The following is a 19,587-nucleotide window of genomic DNA, read 5'->3' on the forward strand; positions in this document are numbered from 1 at the left end:
TACCAGGAAATCGAAGGATAATTCGATTTCTGTCTTGGATGTAACATCTTACATCCAAGCCTACCAAGGAAGACCATCATATATGATCAATTCCTTCCCTTGGATGATGCATCTCATCATCCAAGTTTACTAGAGACGATTGGCCAAATCCGTCTCTTCTTGGATGAACCTTTGTCACCCAAGCCATAACATATATGCATATAGATACTTAGTATATACTGCCTAGCAGGGATTATCATAATCCCTGCATTAGACTACGGGGATTTCCTCCCAATAGCCTCCATCATATAATCACATTCTTGTCATTCATTGATATCCAACATTTCATATTATCAATATCATTTAAATTATTATTTATGTCAGCCTCTACCTGCTTCTGTAACATCATTATATTTCATATTATCATTATCATTTAAATTATAATATAATTCTGTAACATACAACATTACAATAATGATGACATAATTTTGTAACATACACATTATAATAATAATGACATAATTCTGTAGCATACACATTATAATAATAATGACATAATTTTGTAACCTACATTATAATAATAATGATAGATTTACCAAAAACTACAAGTATATTTATGTGTGTGTGTGGCACACACATCCACACACATATACGTACCTGTGGCGTCGCTGCTATCTTTTTGCCTTTTCTCTTGCCTCTGCTGACGCAGCTGCTGTTCCTATCTTTTTCCTATTCTCTGTGCCCCCCTTACTGTCTCTGTGGTTGGCTTGTTATATACCCGTGGAGGGGGATGGTCGTGTCCCTCCACGGGGTCCCTTCCGTGGGAAGGTAGTCGCAGCCGAGGCTACGACTCCCGTCCCACCACTTCCTTTGTGTGATAGTAGTTGCAGCCTAGGCTGCAACTCCCGTCCCATCACTTCCCGCCGGGGGGGGGGGGGGGGGTAACTCATGGAAGTTGGTGTTTAACTCCCGTAACATGCCGTCACTTATTAAAACTCATTTCATGTAGTAATTAAATATATTTATTTAATAATTCATATTTCCCTCATTTAATATATTTAAATATATTAACATTTTCTAATAGTTTATTTCTTATATTTAACTTATTTAATATATTAATATTATTTAATAATTCATTTCTTCTTTTAATATATTAACATCATTTTAATAATTGACTTTATCAAGAATAAATATTAATATATATTAAATAATTATTTAATAAATAAGTAAATTTCAAATAGTCATTAGTTGTTAATCATTATTTTAATTAATAGTAATACTTGCCTCATTTAGGATATATATAACGATCAGGGAGGGGACATGACATACAAGTACTTAGGAATTGATTTTCATAGTAGGCTCAGCTGGGAAAAGTGTAGATCAAAGAAGATCCAAGGAGGTTGGAGATCTTTATAGCTTCTTCAAAACAAATGTAGGAAAGTTGAACTGTGGGATTGGAAGACTAAGAAAACCCTTGTAATGTTCCCCAAATCACTTAATAGACCATGAAAATTAAGATAGCACGATATTAATTATTTTTATATTAACATTCTAATCTGGGATTAATATAAATAATTAATATAATGTTAACGCTCCTTGAATAAAGTTAGTTCGTAAAACTACTTCATAGGTGAATAAATGGACATAGCAGGAGTTGTCGAAGCAGATTGGAGAAAATACAGAGACTTTCATTCCTATGTGGTGGGATACCAACAGAAATTCAATTCCCCTTTTGTCAGTAAGAACTGACCTATTGGTGGAGACGTGACTACGTGGGCAGTGGAGTGGAATCGTGCTGGTGTTCGTAGAGGAGTTCTGTATTGGCGTGAGACCAGTATATACATGTATGCATATACCCTGTGTTTGTGGTGGTGAGTTATTAACAAATGCAGTTTCGGGTGTTATACCATACGCAGTATCGGGTGTCATTATCAAACGCAGTGTCAGGTATGTTTTCACACAGTATTGGGTGCTAAATCCGAACATGGTGTTGAGTATGACTTCCGAAGAAGTGCGGACGTGGTTTCCAAATGTCGGGAAGACGACATAATCTGACTTGTAACCCGTGGTTAAGAGTCCCAATAACGGGAGATGATGCTAGTCGTGTGAACTGCACAGAATACACTCCGTGATCGTGACGGGAGTATGAATCAATGTTTGTTTTCCGTTCCATAAAGGGTTAAGTGGACTTGCAGTGCGGGAGGAAGCAGTGGAATACTGGTATCGCAGGTGTTTTTCTATTTGCTTATCGATGTGCCAACAATAATGCTTCTGGAGGACCTCCGCAACAAATTTGGCATTGCATTACTGCGAACTCAGGTGCACCACAAAAGTAATAATCATACAATATTAAATGTGTTTAGTGAATGTTACATGAATGCTGTGTTGGTTCGTAAGCGTGAGGGTAATTTTGGATTGCATGGAATTTACTGTTGAATGAAACTTATAGGCCCTATGATAATCAATTAGTTAAATTAAATAATGCTTCTCTGCAAAATCTGGACATACACATTAATTTACAATCAGTCCTAGTCAAGAATTTCATAGTACATATTAATTTACAATCAGTCTCAGTCTGGAATTTTCCAGTGGTATTAGAGCTTTTTGTATCCTACTAGCCTGTAGGGTATTGAAACTTCATGGAAACTTAATGCACAATTGAGTATGCACTCGGGAAATTATAATTTCCGAAGTACTAGGGCCCGTCAAAACAAAATTCCAAACTCTCCTTTAGCGCAAAATAGTTCATCTATTCCATTTGAAATTGAGGATAGCCACATAGAAACAGACGAGGAATTTATTTTTGAAACCAACATGGGAGACCCGGATAACAATAGGGATCTATTGTCTGCATTGATTAGAAATCAGCAAGATATGCAGGATAATGTTAACAGAATGACCAACTTGATGACCCAGTTGATGGCTAATAATATTAATCAGCACCAAAACAATGGAAGACAAAATAATCAACATCAAAATAATGGGGGAAACAATGGGGGTAGAGATGAACAGTCAGTTAATAATCAGCCAGGAAGAACAGGATCAGCTAGACCATTTATGCCTACATTTACTGCTAGAAACCAGCCACCAGAAAATGAACCTACAATAAGAGAAATACAGGAAGAAATACATCAGGATTGGTTAGGTTCCGGTGAAGAATTCAGATCATCAATGACATTTAGAGAATATTTAGATGTCAGAATGAAACATAGGCCAAGAGGACAGCGGGGCAATAACAGTGAATTACAAAGAAAAATTGGAAAAATGTCCATTCCTTATTTTGATGGTTCAGGTAAGACAACTGCTCGGGCTTGGGTGCAAAAATTAGATACATACTTCCAATTAAACCCTATGATGGAAGAAGAGGCAATTAAATATGCGGCGTTACATCTTGACGGTGTAGCACATGAATGGTGGCACCATGGACAAATAAGTTTGGGTCATAATTTGATAGGAACTTATGTTGAGTTCACTGAGAAACTTATTGATAGGTTTGATTCTAAAGTTCCTGAATTACATCTTAAAGATTTGACCCAGCTTAAGCAAACTGGAACTATTGAACAATATATTTCTGAATTTGAAAAGTTGGCTGTCCTAGTTATTGAAATTTCAGAAAGACACAAGATTGTGATATTTATAGATGGATTGTCTAATTCCCTCAAAGGGTGGGTTAAATCCTTAAACCCCCTTACTCTACAAACAGTTGTCAAAAGAGAAAGAGAATTAGAACCATCTTCAAAAGGAAAATGTTTTAACAAAGGACCACCTCCTAAACCGGAAAAGGACAAACAACCTTTCAACAAAGATAATTTCCCTAAAAACAGGCTAGATAAAGAGGAAAGAGAAGAGCTCAGAAGGAAAAAACTATGTTTCAGTTGTAGGGAAGCATGGCAGCCTGGACACAGATGTTTAGGGAAGAGGAAATTTCATTATATTGAGGTTATGTTTGACAGTGAGGATGAAGAGAATGTTGATCCTAACATAGAACGAACACCTCAGAATACTGAGTCAGAAACAGGTACCAAACAAGGAGAAGGGGTAATAGCATCCATGATAGGAACCCCACATTATAACATTTTCAGAGTTAGAGGAGTTTTGAATGGACAACGTGCAATTGTTATGCTTGATAGTGGTTCTACTCATAATTTTATAGATGCAGCACTCGTAGAAAAACGTGGTTTGCAGATTGAAAAACATAAGGGATTTGATGTTAGAGTAGCAGGTGGAACTAATTTGTCTAGCACTCATAAAGTTCCTAAATTGAATATTACTCTTGGCAATTACACTGTTAGTGATGATTTCTATGTGATTGATCTGGCTGACACTAATGTTGTCTTGGGCATACAGTGGATGGAAACATTAGATGAATATACATAGAGCTTTAAAAGAATGGAATTCTCTTTTAAAATTGATGATAAGAAGGTAGTCCTTTGTGGTATGTCTAACAGTGGTCCCAGGATCGTTAGTGCGAAGAGAATGGAAGCTATTTTCAGACATGGAGATGTGGCCTAGTCAACACAATGTTTAATCACCAACAAGGTATCAGGTTTTGAATCTAAATCTTATCAAGCTGATTTGTTAACAGTATTAGATTCACATCATTTGGTTTTTAGTGATATTCCTCCAGGAGCCCCACCTGATAGAGGTTTTGAACATACTATTGAATTAGAAGAAGGTGCTAAACCAGTGATTACTACTCCTTATAGACACCCTAAAACATTCAGGGATGAAATAGAAAAGGCAATTAAGGAGTTATTGGATATGGGACATATCAGACCTAGTTCTAGTCCTTTTGCTTCATCTGTAGTGTTGGTCAAAAAGAAGGATGGAACTCTTCGTATGTGTATTGATTATAGAGCTCTTAACAAAAAAAAATCAAAAACAGGTATCCAATTCCTCGAATCGATGAATTGCTAGATGAATTGCATGGTGCTGTATACTTTTCTAAAATTGATTTGAGATCAGGGTATCATCAAATTAAGTTAAGAGAACAAGACATTCATAAAACGGCTTTCCATTGTCATTATGGTCACTATGAATTCTTGGTTATGCCGTTTGGTCTAACAAATGCTCCGGCAACATTTCAGTCTTGTATGAATCATATTTTTAACAAACAGTTAAGGAAATTTTTGCTAGTATTCTTTGATGATATATTAATTTATAGCAAAACTTGGGAAGAGCATTTGAAACATATTGATATAGTTCTTGGTATTATGGAAACACAATCACTATATGCAAAGGCATCTAAATGTGAATTCGGAATGACTGAAATCTTATATTTAGGGCATATGATTAGTGCAATAGGGGTACAGGTTCATCAAGAAAAGATAAAAGCATGGAATCTTATAGAATCAAGAGGGTTCTTTGGTCTATGCACTTATTACCGGAGGTTTGTCAGTGGTTTTTCACAGCTTGGGGTACCCTTAACAGATCTTACCAAAAAGGGGGCTTTTCAATGGACTAAGGAAATGCAACAGGTATTTTAGAAACTCAAAGAGGTAATGAGTTCTTGCCCAATACTTGCTCTTCCTAATTTTAATCAGCCCTTTGTGTTGGAATGTGATGCTTCGGGTGAGGGAATAGGGGCAGTTTTAATGCAAAACAAACACCCTATAGTTTATGAAAGTAGGAAACTCAATAACCATGAAAAATTGTATTCTATTTATGATAAGGAAATGTTGGCAATCATGCATGCGTTTACAAAATTTCGACAATATTTGGTTGGTAGCAAATTTGTAGTCAGAATTGACCATAACAGTTTGAGATATTTTTTGGGACAGACAGACTTGAATGACAGGCAGCAAAAGTGGATCAGTAAGATCCAAGCTTATGACTTCGAAATTGAATATGTGAAAGGTAAAAATAATGTTGTTGCAGATGCACTATCTAGAAGGCCTAAAATAAATGCATTATCTGTGATAACAGCTGATTGGAAATCTTTACTGCTGGTAGAATATTCTAAGGATTCTTTTGCTTGTGATTTGCTAGACGGTAATACACAAGGCGATAATTATAAGGTTGTAAATGATATCATCTATTACAAAGACAAAATTTATTTGATTCCAGGATCGAAATTGAAAGAAAAAATCCTCCGATCAGTGCATGATGTTCCCTTAGCAGGGCATCCCGGTTACTTCAAAACTTACCGGCAGATAAGAGAAAGATTCACCTGGAAAGGACTTAAGAATGATGTCCTTCGTTATGTTAAAGAATGCATCACTTGTCAACAAAATAAAGCAGAGCATACTTATCCCGCGGGTTTATTGTAGCCTTTGCCTATACCGGAACAGAAATGGGAAAGTATATCTATGGATTTCATTACAGGTTTACCACCATCTCAAGGTAAGGATTGCATTTTTGTGGTGGTTGATAGATTAACTAAATTTGCACACTTCTTATCCATCACTACAGAATTCATAGCTGTTCAGCTCGCAGAATTATTCTTTCGTGAGGTGTTCCGTGTACATGGTTTACCAAAAATTATTGTCAGTGACCGAGATAGCAGGTTTTTGAGTATATTCTGGGGAGAACTTTTCAGATTGATAGGTACCGAGTTAAATCACAGCACGAGTTATCATCCACAAATAGACGAACAGACATAAATAGTGAACAAGTGGATTGAGGGTTACCTTCGTAATTATGTGTTTGGTCATCAGAAAGCATGGGTCCGTTGGCTATATTTGGGTGAATACTGCTATAACACTACTTATCATATCTCTATTGGTATGACTCCTTTCAAAGCACTATATGGGTATGATGCACCTTCTTTTATTGATTTGGCTTTTGATCAGAGTAATGTTCCCAAATCTCATGACATGCTCCAGGAATGCCAAGATATATTGAAAGCACTTAAGGAAAATTTGCAATGTGCTCAGAATCAATAGAAAATTTATGCCGACAAGAAGTGTGTTGAACGTCACTTTGAAATTGGGGAATTGGTGTACCTCAGATTACAACCCTATTGGCAATCATCACTCAAACGGAGCGGAGTGGAGAAATTGAAGCCTCGCTTTTATGGGCCATACTCGGTGATTCTGAAAGTTGGTGCAGTGGCATATGAATTGGATTTACCTGAAGAAAGTAGAATACATAATGTATTCCATGTATCTTGTCTCAAAAAAGCTTTGGGTCAGCATGTGACAAGATCAGAGAACTTACCACCATTGAATGAAGAAGGGAAATTAGAGATGATACTTGAAGTGATTTTAGAAACCCGAGACTGGCATTTGCGGAATAGAACACTTAGGGAATACCTCATTAAATGGCAAAATTTATCATTGGATGATGCTACTTGGGAAAATGAGCAGATCCTTCAGTATCCTAGATTGCGGTTGCTTGTGGGCAAGCAACATTGGGCAGGGGAGACTTGTAATGTTCCCCAAATCACTTAATAGACCATGAAAATAAAGATAGCACCACGAAAATTTGGCATTGCATTACTGCGAACTCAAGTGCACCACGAAAGTAATAATCATACAATATTAAATGTGTTTAGTGAATGTTACATGAATGCTGTGTTGGTTTGTAAGCATGAAGGTTAATTTTGGATTGCATGGAATTTACTATTGAATGAAACTTATATGCCCTATGATAATCAATCAATTAAATTAAATAATGTTTCTCTGCAAAATCTGGACATATACATTAATTTACAATCAGTCCTAGTCAGGAATTTCACAGTACACATTAATTTACAATTAGTCTCAGTCCGGAATTTTACAACCTTTTTCGGTTTATTAGTGGTTCTAGTTATCCTATATGGGTGTGAAGTTTGGGGGAATAGCATGTCTAACCTCAAATGGAGACAAATAGAGAGAATTCAAAAACATCTAATCACTAGCGGCCTCAAAATCAAATCAACAATACCTTATGATGTTCTCTTGGCTGAAGTTGGCATGTATCCAATCGAGGCTTCGACGATCATTTGGGTAATATGCTACTTAAAAAAGCTAGAAAGTATGGATAAGCATCGATGGCCCAACTTGATTGTCGACGAGGATTTAAGTCCTAGGAAAAAGACTTGGAAGAAACAAAATAGCAAGTGGTTGAACAAGTGGGACATAAATTTACATGACTGTCCCAATAGCAAAGGGGAGATAAAAAAGTGGTTATTAGAGAAATTCAGGAATGCCATGTGGACAAACCAGCTAGATAAAAAGTGTACTATATTAAAGAGTTCAACCCTACTTGAGAGTATGAATAAAAGAATACTTGAAATCCACGATCAATGGAAAGGCCAAAATTCTAATGGCTCAATTAAGTATTGGATCTCATCACTTGAGATGTGAAACAGGTAGATGAAAGGTACCAAAAGAAGATTGGGAAGAAAGAACGTGCATTTTTTGTAATAAGAGAGCAGTAGGAAAAGAATGGCATTTCATTATGGAGTGTGTAGCATATAAAGACATTCACATCCAGTTTGTTAACGAACTCAAAGTGGGCAGTTTGAACGAGCTTTTTGAAGAGTCAAGGCTTCACAAAACGGCGAATCTCTTAATCAAGATTCACAAGAGAAGATCCAACAAGGAAAAGAACCTGAAATTGGGCTAATTTGGAACATCTAGGTCCCTTAGACCATTGGGTCTTGTGGACGTCATTAAAAATCCTTCATTCATTCATTCATTTGATAAATTCACTTGTTGTAGTGCTCACCTATACATGACAATTCTCATGATCTTTTCAGGTTAAGTCCATTCCAAGCACACCCCTAAATACATAGAAGATTTTTCGATTCTACCTTGATCAAGTATACCCTAATTAGTTTCTCTCCAAACTTTGACTATGGATTTCCTTTATTAGATGCACCCTCAAACACATTGACTTCTATTTCGAAACTTCCTATATTAGGTGCATTCTTGACAATACATCTTCTATATTTAAATTTGAAAAACAAATTCCCTTATTAAGGTGCACACCTAACAATGTAAATTCAAGGATTTGATTTTGAAAATCTGTTTCTTTATATAGGTGAACACTTGTCAATGGGAATCAATCCTTATGACTAGTCAATCTAATTCTACCTTATTAGGTGTGCACCTAACAATTCCATTCTAGATGAGTTTTGGAGTTGTATTCTCTTCATAGACATGTGCCCTTGATCTACTACCATAGCCATTTTTGCAGCAGAAACTTTGTTTAGATAAGGTGCTTTCATTTGTTGTGACAAGCCTTCACTTTTGCTGGTTATGGAACTAAGGATGATCTTTAAAGGTTCCTTCTATGATCCTTGCAATGACACAAAAGAAAGAAAAACAATTAAGACTTCAACTTGATAATTGGTATCATACATTTTTTTTTTGTATGGGTACAATATGTGCATAATAACTTAATGCAACAAGTTGTGTATCATCAATGGCTTGACATTTTACATACTGTGAATTTATTCTAGTCAATTATATAAGATTATGGTATATAACTCTGAATTAGAGAATTGGTTCCATTTTATTCTTTTTGATTAAAAAGTGTATTTTTTAGGTATGTCCTTAGTTCTAATTAAAAGAATTCTCAGCTCTTGAATTTTTTTGTCAATTGCTTATCATTTATGGTTGTGATAAATTCATTTGGCAATTTCATTGTTCCATGATGCATTCCAACTCTTAATTAGAATATCTTGCAATTGATTAGCCAAAATTCATATGGTATTCAATAAGTGATAGTGCTGTTATGCAAAGATTGAAGGGACAAAAAATTGAAAAAAAAAAAGAATTTTATGTTTCTCATGAATGATTTTATATGTCTATATCTACTTATTTTGAACTATTTGTTGTGTTAGGGACTTGAGTTTTAATAATTTTACAGGAGAGTTTCCTACTTCACTTCAAAATTTGAGCTCTTTGATGTTCCTGTAAGTGACTTGCCTTAAAAAATTCTTTGTTCGAAACATAAGTATATTCAAAAGTATGTACATTCAAAATTATCTTACTAATCTCATTATGGTAGTTAATAACGTGGACTTCTTTAAACACAATTCATATTGCACTAATTGCAGGTTTCTTGGAAATAATAATATGTCTGGGAAGCTTCCTTCACAAATGAGTCCATCCCTTAAATACATGTAAGGCCTCTCTCTTTCTTTCTCTCTCTCACACACAAGATAAATTAAAATAATGCACAAATTTAAAGCCCATGGATACTTGGTGTTGGCGACAATATTGTACGAGAGTAAAACTAGTTAATTATGTTGTATTTGTCTTTGTTAGTTCATTATCATCTCTGAGGAGTCGAAACTCCTTTTCGAAGGCTTTGTGCAATGCATCCCAAGTTGTCAGTTGGGTTTTGTCAGCATCCGAGTACCAATCGATGGCTACTCCTCATAGGGTGGCAACAATAATAATAGCAATAATTGGAGTCGAATGCAGTATGATGCCAAGGGACGACCGATGATTCAGTGTCAGACATGCAACTAGTGGGGACACTTTGCGTGGGACTGCCAGAAAGAGGAGGCATCAGAACACTTAACGCAAAATAATAATGCCATGGCTATCAGATCAACATAAGAAATGTTATTCCATTCATAATCATGTGTGTCTTTACAAGTTACCTTCCAAGGTATATAAAGGTACCGAGGGGGTGCGAGGGCCAACTGTCGCACCCATAACTACCATCCCTCGGTCACCGAACTAACAAAGACAAAAACAACTTAATTAACTAGTTTTATTCTTGTACAATATTACCGCCAATACTTGGCATGTGTGTAAATTAGTGCATATAATATGCTTGCGCATTCCATTGACCACCTAATGTACATGCCTCAAGATGGTTACACATAAACAAAATTTAACATGCATTGGAACTTCCATACCACAAGAAAGTCAATAATGGCTTCTTAGGAGAAGTACCATAGGAATTTGCATAATGTTCTTTAGTGGGGCAAGGCAAGTTGGTTTGCTGGTTGGTTACTACTTGAATTCCAATTGAAGGATACAATGCTTACACTGAAAATAACATAATCTCCAACAACATGGCTAAGTATAACCAAGAAACTTGATCTAATTTCTAGCAATTTTTAGTTGAAATTAGTACTTTATAATGTCCCCTTACTCATTATGGCAATAGTCTCGTCTAAACTATTGTCATTTTAAGGCCATTTACTTTTGTTTTGCAAGACGAAAGTGTTAAATGCATGAAAACACAACAAACAAGGCAGTTTAGTTCGATTTTTCTGGATAATGATAAAAAAATAATATTGTAGAAAGTGTTTAGTTGTATATTTGAGGTTTTAGCCCTACAAGTAGTCTGCTCTTAACAATAGTGGTGCTGCAACTTTATGGTCCATGTAGGGTCATAAGGAGAGTTAGTAAAGTGGCTTATGAGTTGGAGCTATCAGAAGATAGCAAGGTGCATAAAGTATTTCATGATTCTCACTTTAAGAATGCATAGGGTCACAATGTGGTTGCTTTTGTTGATTTGCCTCCCTTGGATGAAGATGTAATATCCCTTGACTATCTTGATATGAAAAACACCTCAAGGAATATTGTCAAACACTTCATATGTAACTTCAAGCTTGCTGGTGTGATTATACAATCTGATAATACTGTGTTGAAAAGTGTTTGAGTGCTGCAATTGATGTTATATCTGCTTCTAGAGATGCGAGATTGATAATAGCAATGATATGCCAATTGATTTCAACTCTCACATGCATATAAGTGACTGAGAATTAATAGTTACAGGTACTTGATGTAATATCAAACACTTAGCATAATCCCTAAGTGACTGAAAACACTTCAAGGAATAACTATAGACTATTGACATTCAAACAAACAGTTCATATGCAATCTTCATATGCCAATAATCACCTACAGCTGCAAGGCATTTCAACAAACAATTGACATGCAAGACTTGCTTAATAACCTTTCATTGCTGGTGTAAAATGGGTTTGTTACAACTCTGATTAATATGCTCAACCAGCATAATACAATGACTGATTATAATGCAATGAGATGTCAAACTCCTGGTTATGCAATCACTGAATTTCTGAGGACATTGGCAGTCATGAATGATTTGTTCAACAATCTGAAATGGATGCAAAACAACATGACAAACCTGGTGGTAATGATCGCCTATGCTGGGAGATTGGAAGGTAACCAAATGTCACCTCAAGGTCACCCTCAGCAAGCCAAATCAAACTCTTTCTTGTGCTGCCCCTGTCTAAAGTATTTTGCTGATATTAAATAATGTGCTGCTCTTCACACTCTCTTCTAGCATGTAAACCAATGTAGAGACTTCAAGAATGGAGCGCCCTGACTTAGAGAGTGAAATCGCTACCGTTATAGGCCTTCAAGAATTAAATCGACTTACTCAATGTGGCTGATGTGAAGACTGAAAACTGTATCAGACCTGATGCTCTCCAAATTCGCCCTTCAATGAAAGGTGTCAATACTTTCAATAGGCTGACAATGAATGTAAATCGCCACTCCAAATCAATTATGAAGAAACTCTAAATCTGTGAATGCTCCTTCCCACCAAGTTGATTCTCTAGCATCAAGGTGCCTCCAAAGTTCTCTCAATCCAACCCTGGCAAAAAATTGTCCCTTGGCCACCAATCAAGCTCCAATGCAAGGACTGAGATATCTCCTCCAATCTGCAATAATCTCAGCTGATAGTTTCACAGCCTCAAAATTGCTTAACCTATGAGAGTTTCCATTCCCAAAGGCTCAATAATGGCAGAAACCCAAACTGGTTCCTTCTCCATGCAAGAACTCCAAATCAAATATCAAATCCTGGATGATTAGAAGCTTAGCTTGACCTTCTTTTATACTTTTTCTCCATCTTTTCAAGAAACTTCTAGAAATAATATTAAAATAATATTATTTCACTTAAGTGACTTTAATGATATAATATTAATTTAAGTCACTTTATTAAACTAATTAAATATAAAGTTACCTTTTAATTTTTATTTATTTGATAACTTTATAAATAATTAACTTAATATTTTTTAATTAAAATAATTAATTAAGCTATCCTTGAGAAATATCATTAATGGGACAACTTAATTAATTATTCTGCCTTGAAAAATGGGGACATTACAGAAGAAGGGAAGCTTATCTTGATTTCTAAGATAGTGATTGAATTCAAAGAATGCAAGTTGAGGAAAAGGAGTATCCAAGAATATCTAGTGAAATGGAGAAATCTTCTAGTTTAGGATGCTACATGGGAAGGAGAGAAAAGTTTGGAGCATCCTAATTTGCAATTTCTGAGGGACAACCAATTTTGGGAAGGGGGAGCTATAATGTCTACTTTTTGCATGCAAGCAACTATTTGGCCATTAGCTTATTTTCCATGGTTTTTCGTAAGCTAATTGGAATTAAAAAGGGGGGAAATAATTTAAATAATTAAGTTGTTGAAAGTTACTTTTTATATTTTATATCAACAACTTCATTAATTATTAAAAAGTGACTTTCAGTTGTGCTAAAAAAGAGAAATTAGGCTTGAGGGAGAAAAGGTGACCTTTTTGCACACTTTAATTTTTTTTAAATTATTAAATTAAATATGGAGCAAAAAGGAGATATTAATATTATATTCATCAAAACGGTTAATAAAAGGAGGGAGTTGTAAACAAAAAAGGGATACCAATTTCATATCTGCTATTTTCTTTGAGTGATGACCTGAATTCTTCTCATATTTCTTGAGGACAAAAACCCTCTAGAAATACCAGTTTTGAGGACAAAAACCTTTCTAGCTAAGTTTGGTGATTTCATCCTAAACTCACAATTGCAAGTGAAGATTTTCTAGTTTGTTGCTAAAGATAAATGTTTTTTGATGTATTTTGACATGCTAAAGATTTTGGTGTTGTATTTATAACTTTCAATGGGCTTTTGGAGATATTGTGAAGTGATTGAAGGTATTGAGGTTGGTCAAAACCTTTCCATAAACTGGTGATACTTTTTCTTGGAGGTTGTACGACTAGTTGTCTTTGAGTTTCATGAGCTATTGTTACAGAATCCCTATCATTGCTGGCCATACATATTTTCCCTTGCTATTCATGCTGCTGGGAGGCGAAGTTTTATTTTTTGAGGGGTTTGTGAAAAAAAAACCAGAGATAGTGGGGGGGGGGGGGGGTGAATCAATATCTCATTAACCTTATAAATAATTTTCAAAACAAATAAGCGAGATTAAGCAAATCACACACATAGAACACAAAGTTTATCTCGTGGAAAACCAAATAGGGTAAAAAACCACGGCAAAATATACTTGCTAAAACAACAATTGGGCTCCAACCCAAGTACATCTGTGAGCTGCAACTCATGTACACAACACAAACTACAAAACAAAAAGATGCTCCAACTCTGCATAAACAATTTCCATATTTTTAAAAGAACTTACAAAATAAGACCACCGTTTTATACTGATGTGTATAAAACACTTACAACAAAAACTTTCAACAAAACCCTTCTCTGCATAACCACTTCTAACTCAGATACAGATGTAAAGCTTTTTCTCTTAAGAACCAAGGTTGCACACACAACTTTCTTCATACTTCATTTCGAATTTCTACACTCCAAAAAACAAACTTCACTGCACATTCTCTTTTTACCATGACTTTTTAAAAACTGCTCAGAGGAAAATATTGGTCACGCAAAAAGATTTTCAAATCATATCTTTTTCGACAGCACACCTGTTCCTTAAAAACTGATCAACATTATATCTGAGTAATCATAGTAATTCGCTCTACTAATATGTGAAAGATTCGATTCTTTTAAAAAAAACAAAAACACCACGAATCCTTGCTATCTTTAAAATACAAAGATTAACAATATAATCATCCCTCAAATAGTCAAAAATGAACACTAAAAAAAAATGCCTCCACTCCTTTTTTTTTTAATGCACAAGCTTGATATATCATTTATTAAAAACATCTGAAAACTTTGACTGCCTCAAATATCGCAGACCTGTAAAGACGTTTTTGATTGCCACTTCATACCCTGAAATAATTTGAACGTTGCATCTACCAAAAACGTATTACTATTAAAGTCATTGAAACAGACTAAAATAATGATCAAACTTTAGCCTACAATCTCCAAATATATTTACGGGGCATGAATATAAGCATCCAACTCACCAGATCGAACAAGTGCAATCAAAAAGTAGTCCCACGTAGCACACAAAAGACAACATTTTGTAGAAATAGCAACTGCCCAACAAAATTTTTTAAAACCACAAAGAGATGTCTTTAGTTACACAAACGCCTTCCAGCTAGCCCAACCATTTCTGACACTAGAAGTTCGAATGCTTAGAAAAAAGAACGTCTGATACAAGTAGTAACTAAAAACGATTCCATGACATCAATACTGACAAAAGTGCCTAGAAGCCACATAGGGGAAAAGACAAACAAATTGAAATCCCAGCTGTCTTAGAAAAAAAAAAACATTTTGATGCAAGGTGTTAGCATATGAACTAAAGATATGCGTGACAAACTCCAGACATCAATGACAAAACAAATCCAACAATCTCCCCCTGTTTTTCATTGATGGCAAGTTGGCAACCCCTTGAAACAATCCAAAAAGCATCACAAAGCTCCCCCTATTTTGCTACTCCCCCTTCGACATCAATGATAGAAACAAATTTGTAGAACTAAAAGCAACCCGTATTTCTGATTAGAGGCAAAAAAAAAAAAAAACAATAAATATTCCCCCTTAATTCAATCCGAAGATTAGTGGTGGAGTGAAATCACTCCAAGCTTCTGCCTTAAATATTCAAAAGTTTCTTTGGTAAGTGGCTTCGTAAAAATATCTGCCACTTGTTCTATAGAACACACATATTCTAGCTTGACAATTTGATTAGCATCTTGGTCTCGCAAATAATGATATTTAATGGGAATATGCTTAGTACGAGAGTGCAAAATTGGATTTTTCGAGATATCAATAACACTTGTATTATCACATAAAATAGAAATGGGTTCATCATACTCAACCTTAAAATCTTGCAATGTGTGTTTCATCCAAATCACCTGAATGCAACAAGATACATCTTCTATGTACTCAGCTTCCGTTGTTGACAATGAGATGGATGCTTGTATTTTACTAAGCCAGGAAACAAGACAATCATGAAGAAAGAAAGCACTACTTGTTCTTTTTCTGTCATTTACAAAGCCTCCCCAATTTGCATTAGTATAGGCAATTAGTGTAAAATCATGACATTTAGGATACCATAAGCCAAAACTCATTGTGCCTTTGAGATACTTGAAAATTCTCTTCACTTCTTGCACATGTGTTTCCTTAGGAAATGCCTGAAACCTTGCAACATAACTAATTGCCTGCATAATGTCAGGTCTAGTAGTTGTAACATAGTGTAAACTGCCTACCATAGACCTATAATATGTTTGATTAACATTAGGAGATTCATCATCTTTACTGAGTTTACATCCTATTTCCATAGGTGTACTAACTGGATTACAATCCTCCATTCAGAATCTTTTTAACATCTCTCTAATATGCTTTGTTTGAGAGATAAAGATACCTTCTGATAACAGTTGAATTTGAAGACCCAAAAAGTAAGACAACTCACCCAACATAGATATTTCAAACTCTTGTTTCACCATCATTCAAAACAAGAGTGCCTATACCTGCAACTCTTGCAGAAGAACTACCTCCAAATCTAACTTTACCTCCATTTTTTTAAGAGTAAGGAATTTACTCTTGTCACCCGTCATATGCCTAGAGCAGCCACTGTCAACGTATCAAATATCCGTCTCATTTTGTGCCAAAAAAACTGTCTGTACAACTAGGGCCACTTTTGGACTTGGCTTTTCTTTCATCTTTCAAACTTTTATATTCTTCTTCCCTTTCTCTTTTTCATTCTCCTTCTTAGGAAAATCTGTCAACACATTCTTACAAAACTTTGCAGAGTGACCAAGGTTATTGCACTTGTAACAAACGATAGTATAACTTCTCAAAGGAGCATAAGAATTCTGATTGACAAAACTGAATTTTTTTTTGAGAATCTTTTGCAATTTACAGCCTTATGACCATAGTAGTTACAAGAAAAACAGTAACCATAGAAATAAGCATTGTTGTAACTAGTGATACGAGCTTGTCTAGCATTAAAAAATTATTGAAGTTACCATTTCTGTTTTTAGAAATAAAACCAGCATTAGACTTCTGTTGTTCTCCTCCAATAGATCTAGAACATTGACCTTCATCATGGCCAACTCTGCTTTTGTCAAGGGACTGCTTTTGAGAGCTTAGTAAGGCATCTAGTGTCATAGTACTATTCTGAAAGTTATTTTCATTATTGAACTGTTGTGCAGATTTTTCAAACTTTCTTAATGAGACAATGTCATTTTCAAGTTTTTCACAAGCAATCTCTGTCCTTGAGTTGTTTTTTGAGACCTCCTTCAATATTTTTACCTTCTTCAATCTGCACTCTAAGTTCTTCAATAAGTTTTCCAGCAACTTCTAGTGAAACATTATTCTCAAAAACTTTTCTATTTTCTTCCTATAGCAGCAACTTAAGATTCTGTTTTTTTTTTAATCTCTTTATCTCAATAAGAGCACTAATCAGCTCTTGTTCAAGATTAATCTCCACATCTTCTTCATCAAAGTAGTCTACCTCTTCTTGAATGTCTTCAACAACCATGAACAAAATTTTATCATTCTGGTTTTCTTCTTCACTAGTAGGAGAAGAGTCACTGTCTTCCTTGGAATAGAGACTTTTCTTATATTTCTGAAACTTCCTTTCTCTTTTCACAAACTTCTTATTGTTTTTGAACCTTGATTCTTTTTCATCATTGCTATCATTTTCTTTTTCATAAGGACACTTTGATGCAATGTGACCAATTTTACCACAGTTGAAGCACTTTAATGGCAGCTTGCCCTTGTATTTACCAGAGATTCTTTTCAGCTTCCTAACAAGATGTGTTTCTTCATCCTTAGAGTCTTCTTCTGAACTCTCACTGGATTTTTTCTCCTTTTCTTTATCCTTTAGAGAATTCACAACTTAATCAACTCTTAAGAAGTATGCTGCTATATTTTCATCTTCTTGCATTTTGAGACCTTCAAACAACATTCTCTGTGTTTGTAATTTTGCATTCTTAACTTTCTCGTCCCCTTCATAGGCATTTTGTAATTTTTCCCACATAGCTTGGGCTGACTCACAGTGCATGACCTTTACAAATTCAGACTCAGACATACCACACAATATTGCATTCATGGCCTTAGTATTGTTTTCAAAGGCCCTCTTTCCATCAGTATCTGTAGGTGGTTGAGAGGGCGGAGTATACCCATTAACCAGACTCATATAGACATCAAAACCAAGAGACATAATGTATGTTTTCATTCAAACACTCCAAAACGCATAGTTCGACCCATCAAACAAAGGAGCCCTATTGGTTGTTAAACCTTCTACAGTACTCATTTCAAACAATCAAGATCAAATCTTGAAGCTTTTAAGCCTTTATAGAAGATGACCTGCTTTGATACCAATTGAAAAAGAAAACAGGGATATTGAGAGGGGGGGAGGGCAAATCAGTATCTCATTAACCTTTTAAATAATTTTCAAAACAAATAAGCGAGATTAAGCAAATCACACGCATAGAACACAAAGTTTATCTCATGGAAAACCCAATAGGGTAAAAAACCACGGCAAAATATACTTTCTAAAACAACAACTGGGCTCCAACCCAAGTACATCTGTGAGTTGCAACTCATGTACACAACACCAACTACAAGACAAAAAGAGGCTCCAACCTCTAAACAGAGCTCCAACTCCGCATGAACAATTTCCAGATTTTTAAAAGAACTTACAAACTAAGACCTCCATTTTATACTAATGTGTATAAAACACTTAAAACAAAAAATTTCAGAAAAACCCTTCTCTGCAGAAGCACTTCTAACTCAGATACAGATGTAAAGATTTTTCTCTTAAGAACCAAGGTTGCACACAACTTTCTTCATACTTCATTTTGAATTTCTACACTCCAAAAAACAAACTTCATTGCACATTCTCTTTATACCATGACTTCTTAAAAACGGCACACCTGTTCCTTAAAAACTGATCAACATTATATTTGAGTAGTTGTAGTAATTCGCTCTACTAATATTTGAAAGATTTGATTCTCTTTAAAAAAAACAAAAACGCCACGAATCCTTGCTATCTTTAAAATACAAAGATTAACAATCTAATCATCGCTCAGATAGTTAAAAATGAACAACACTGAAAAAAAAACCCGCCTCCACTACTATTTTTTTAATGCACAAGCTTGATATATCATTTATTAAAAACATCTGAAAAACTTCGACTGCCTCAAATATCGTAGACCTGTAAAGACATTTTTGATAACCACTTCATACCCTGAAATAATCTGAACACTTCATCTGCCAGAAACGTATTTACTATTGGAGTCATTGAAACAGACTAAAATAATGATCAAACTTTAGCCTGCAATCTCCAAATATATTTACGGGGCATCAATATAAGCATCCAGCTCACTAGATCGAACAAGTGCAACCAAAAAATAGTGCTACGTAGCACACAAAAGACAAAGCATTCTGTAGAAACAGCGACTGCCCAACAGAAATTCTGAAAACAACAAAGAGATGCCTTCTGTTACACAAACGTCTTGCAGCTCAGCCCAACCATTTTTGTAATGCCCCCTTCACATTAGACTTCAGT

The 19,587-nt window shown here is 35.2% G+C and overlaps 1 protein-coding gene across 9 annotated transcripts in view; it reads left to right on the forward strand.

Annotated features, from left to right (window-relative positions):
* LOC131063944 (probable LRR receptor-like serine/threonine-protein kinase At1g56130) overlaps window positions 1–19,587 on the forward strand; it is a 247,430-nt gene that overhangs the window by 109,640 nt on the left and 118,203 nt on the right. For 8 of the 9 annotated variants that reach the window (XM_057997924.2, XM_057997928.2, XM_057997925.2 and 5 more), the window contains 2 exons: window positions 9,752–9,823; window positions 9,968–10,033. The exons of the other annotated variant lie outside the window; for it this stretch is intronic. In XM_057997924.2, coding sequence (XP_057853907.2) covers window positions 9,752–9,823; window positions 9,968–10,033 — 138 coding nt within the window. The remainder of the gene's footprint in view (window positions 1–9,751; window positions 9,824–9,967; window positions 10,034–19,587) is intronic. 9 annotated transcript variants of the gene reach the window in all.

Source organism: Cryptomeria japonica, chromosome 11 (assembly GCF_030272615.1).
Source record: "Cryptomeria japonica chromosome 11, Sugi_1.0, whole genome shotgun sequence".
Classification (NCBI taxonomy): Eukaryota; Viridiplantae; Streptophyta; class Pinopsida; order Cupressales; family Cupressaceae; genus Cryptomeria; species Cryptomeria japonica.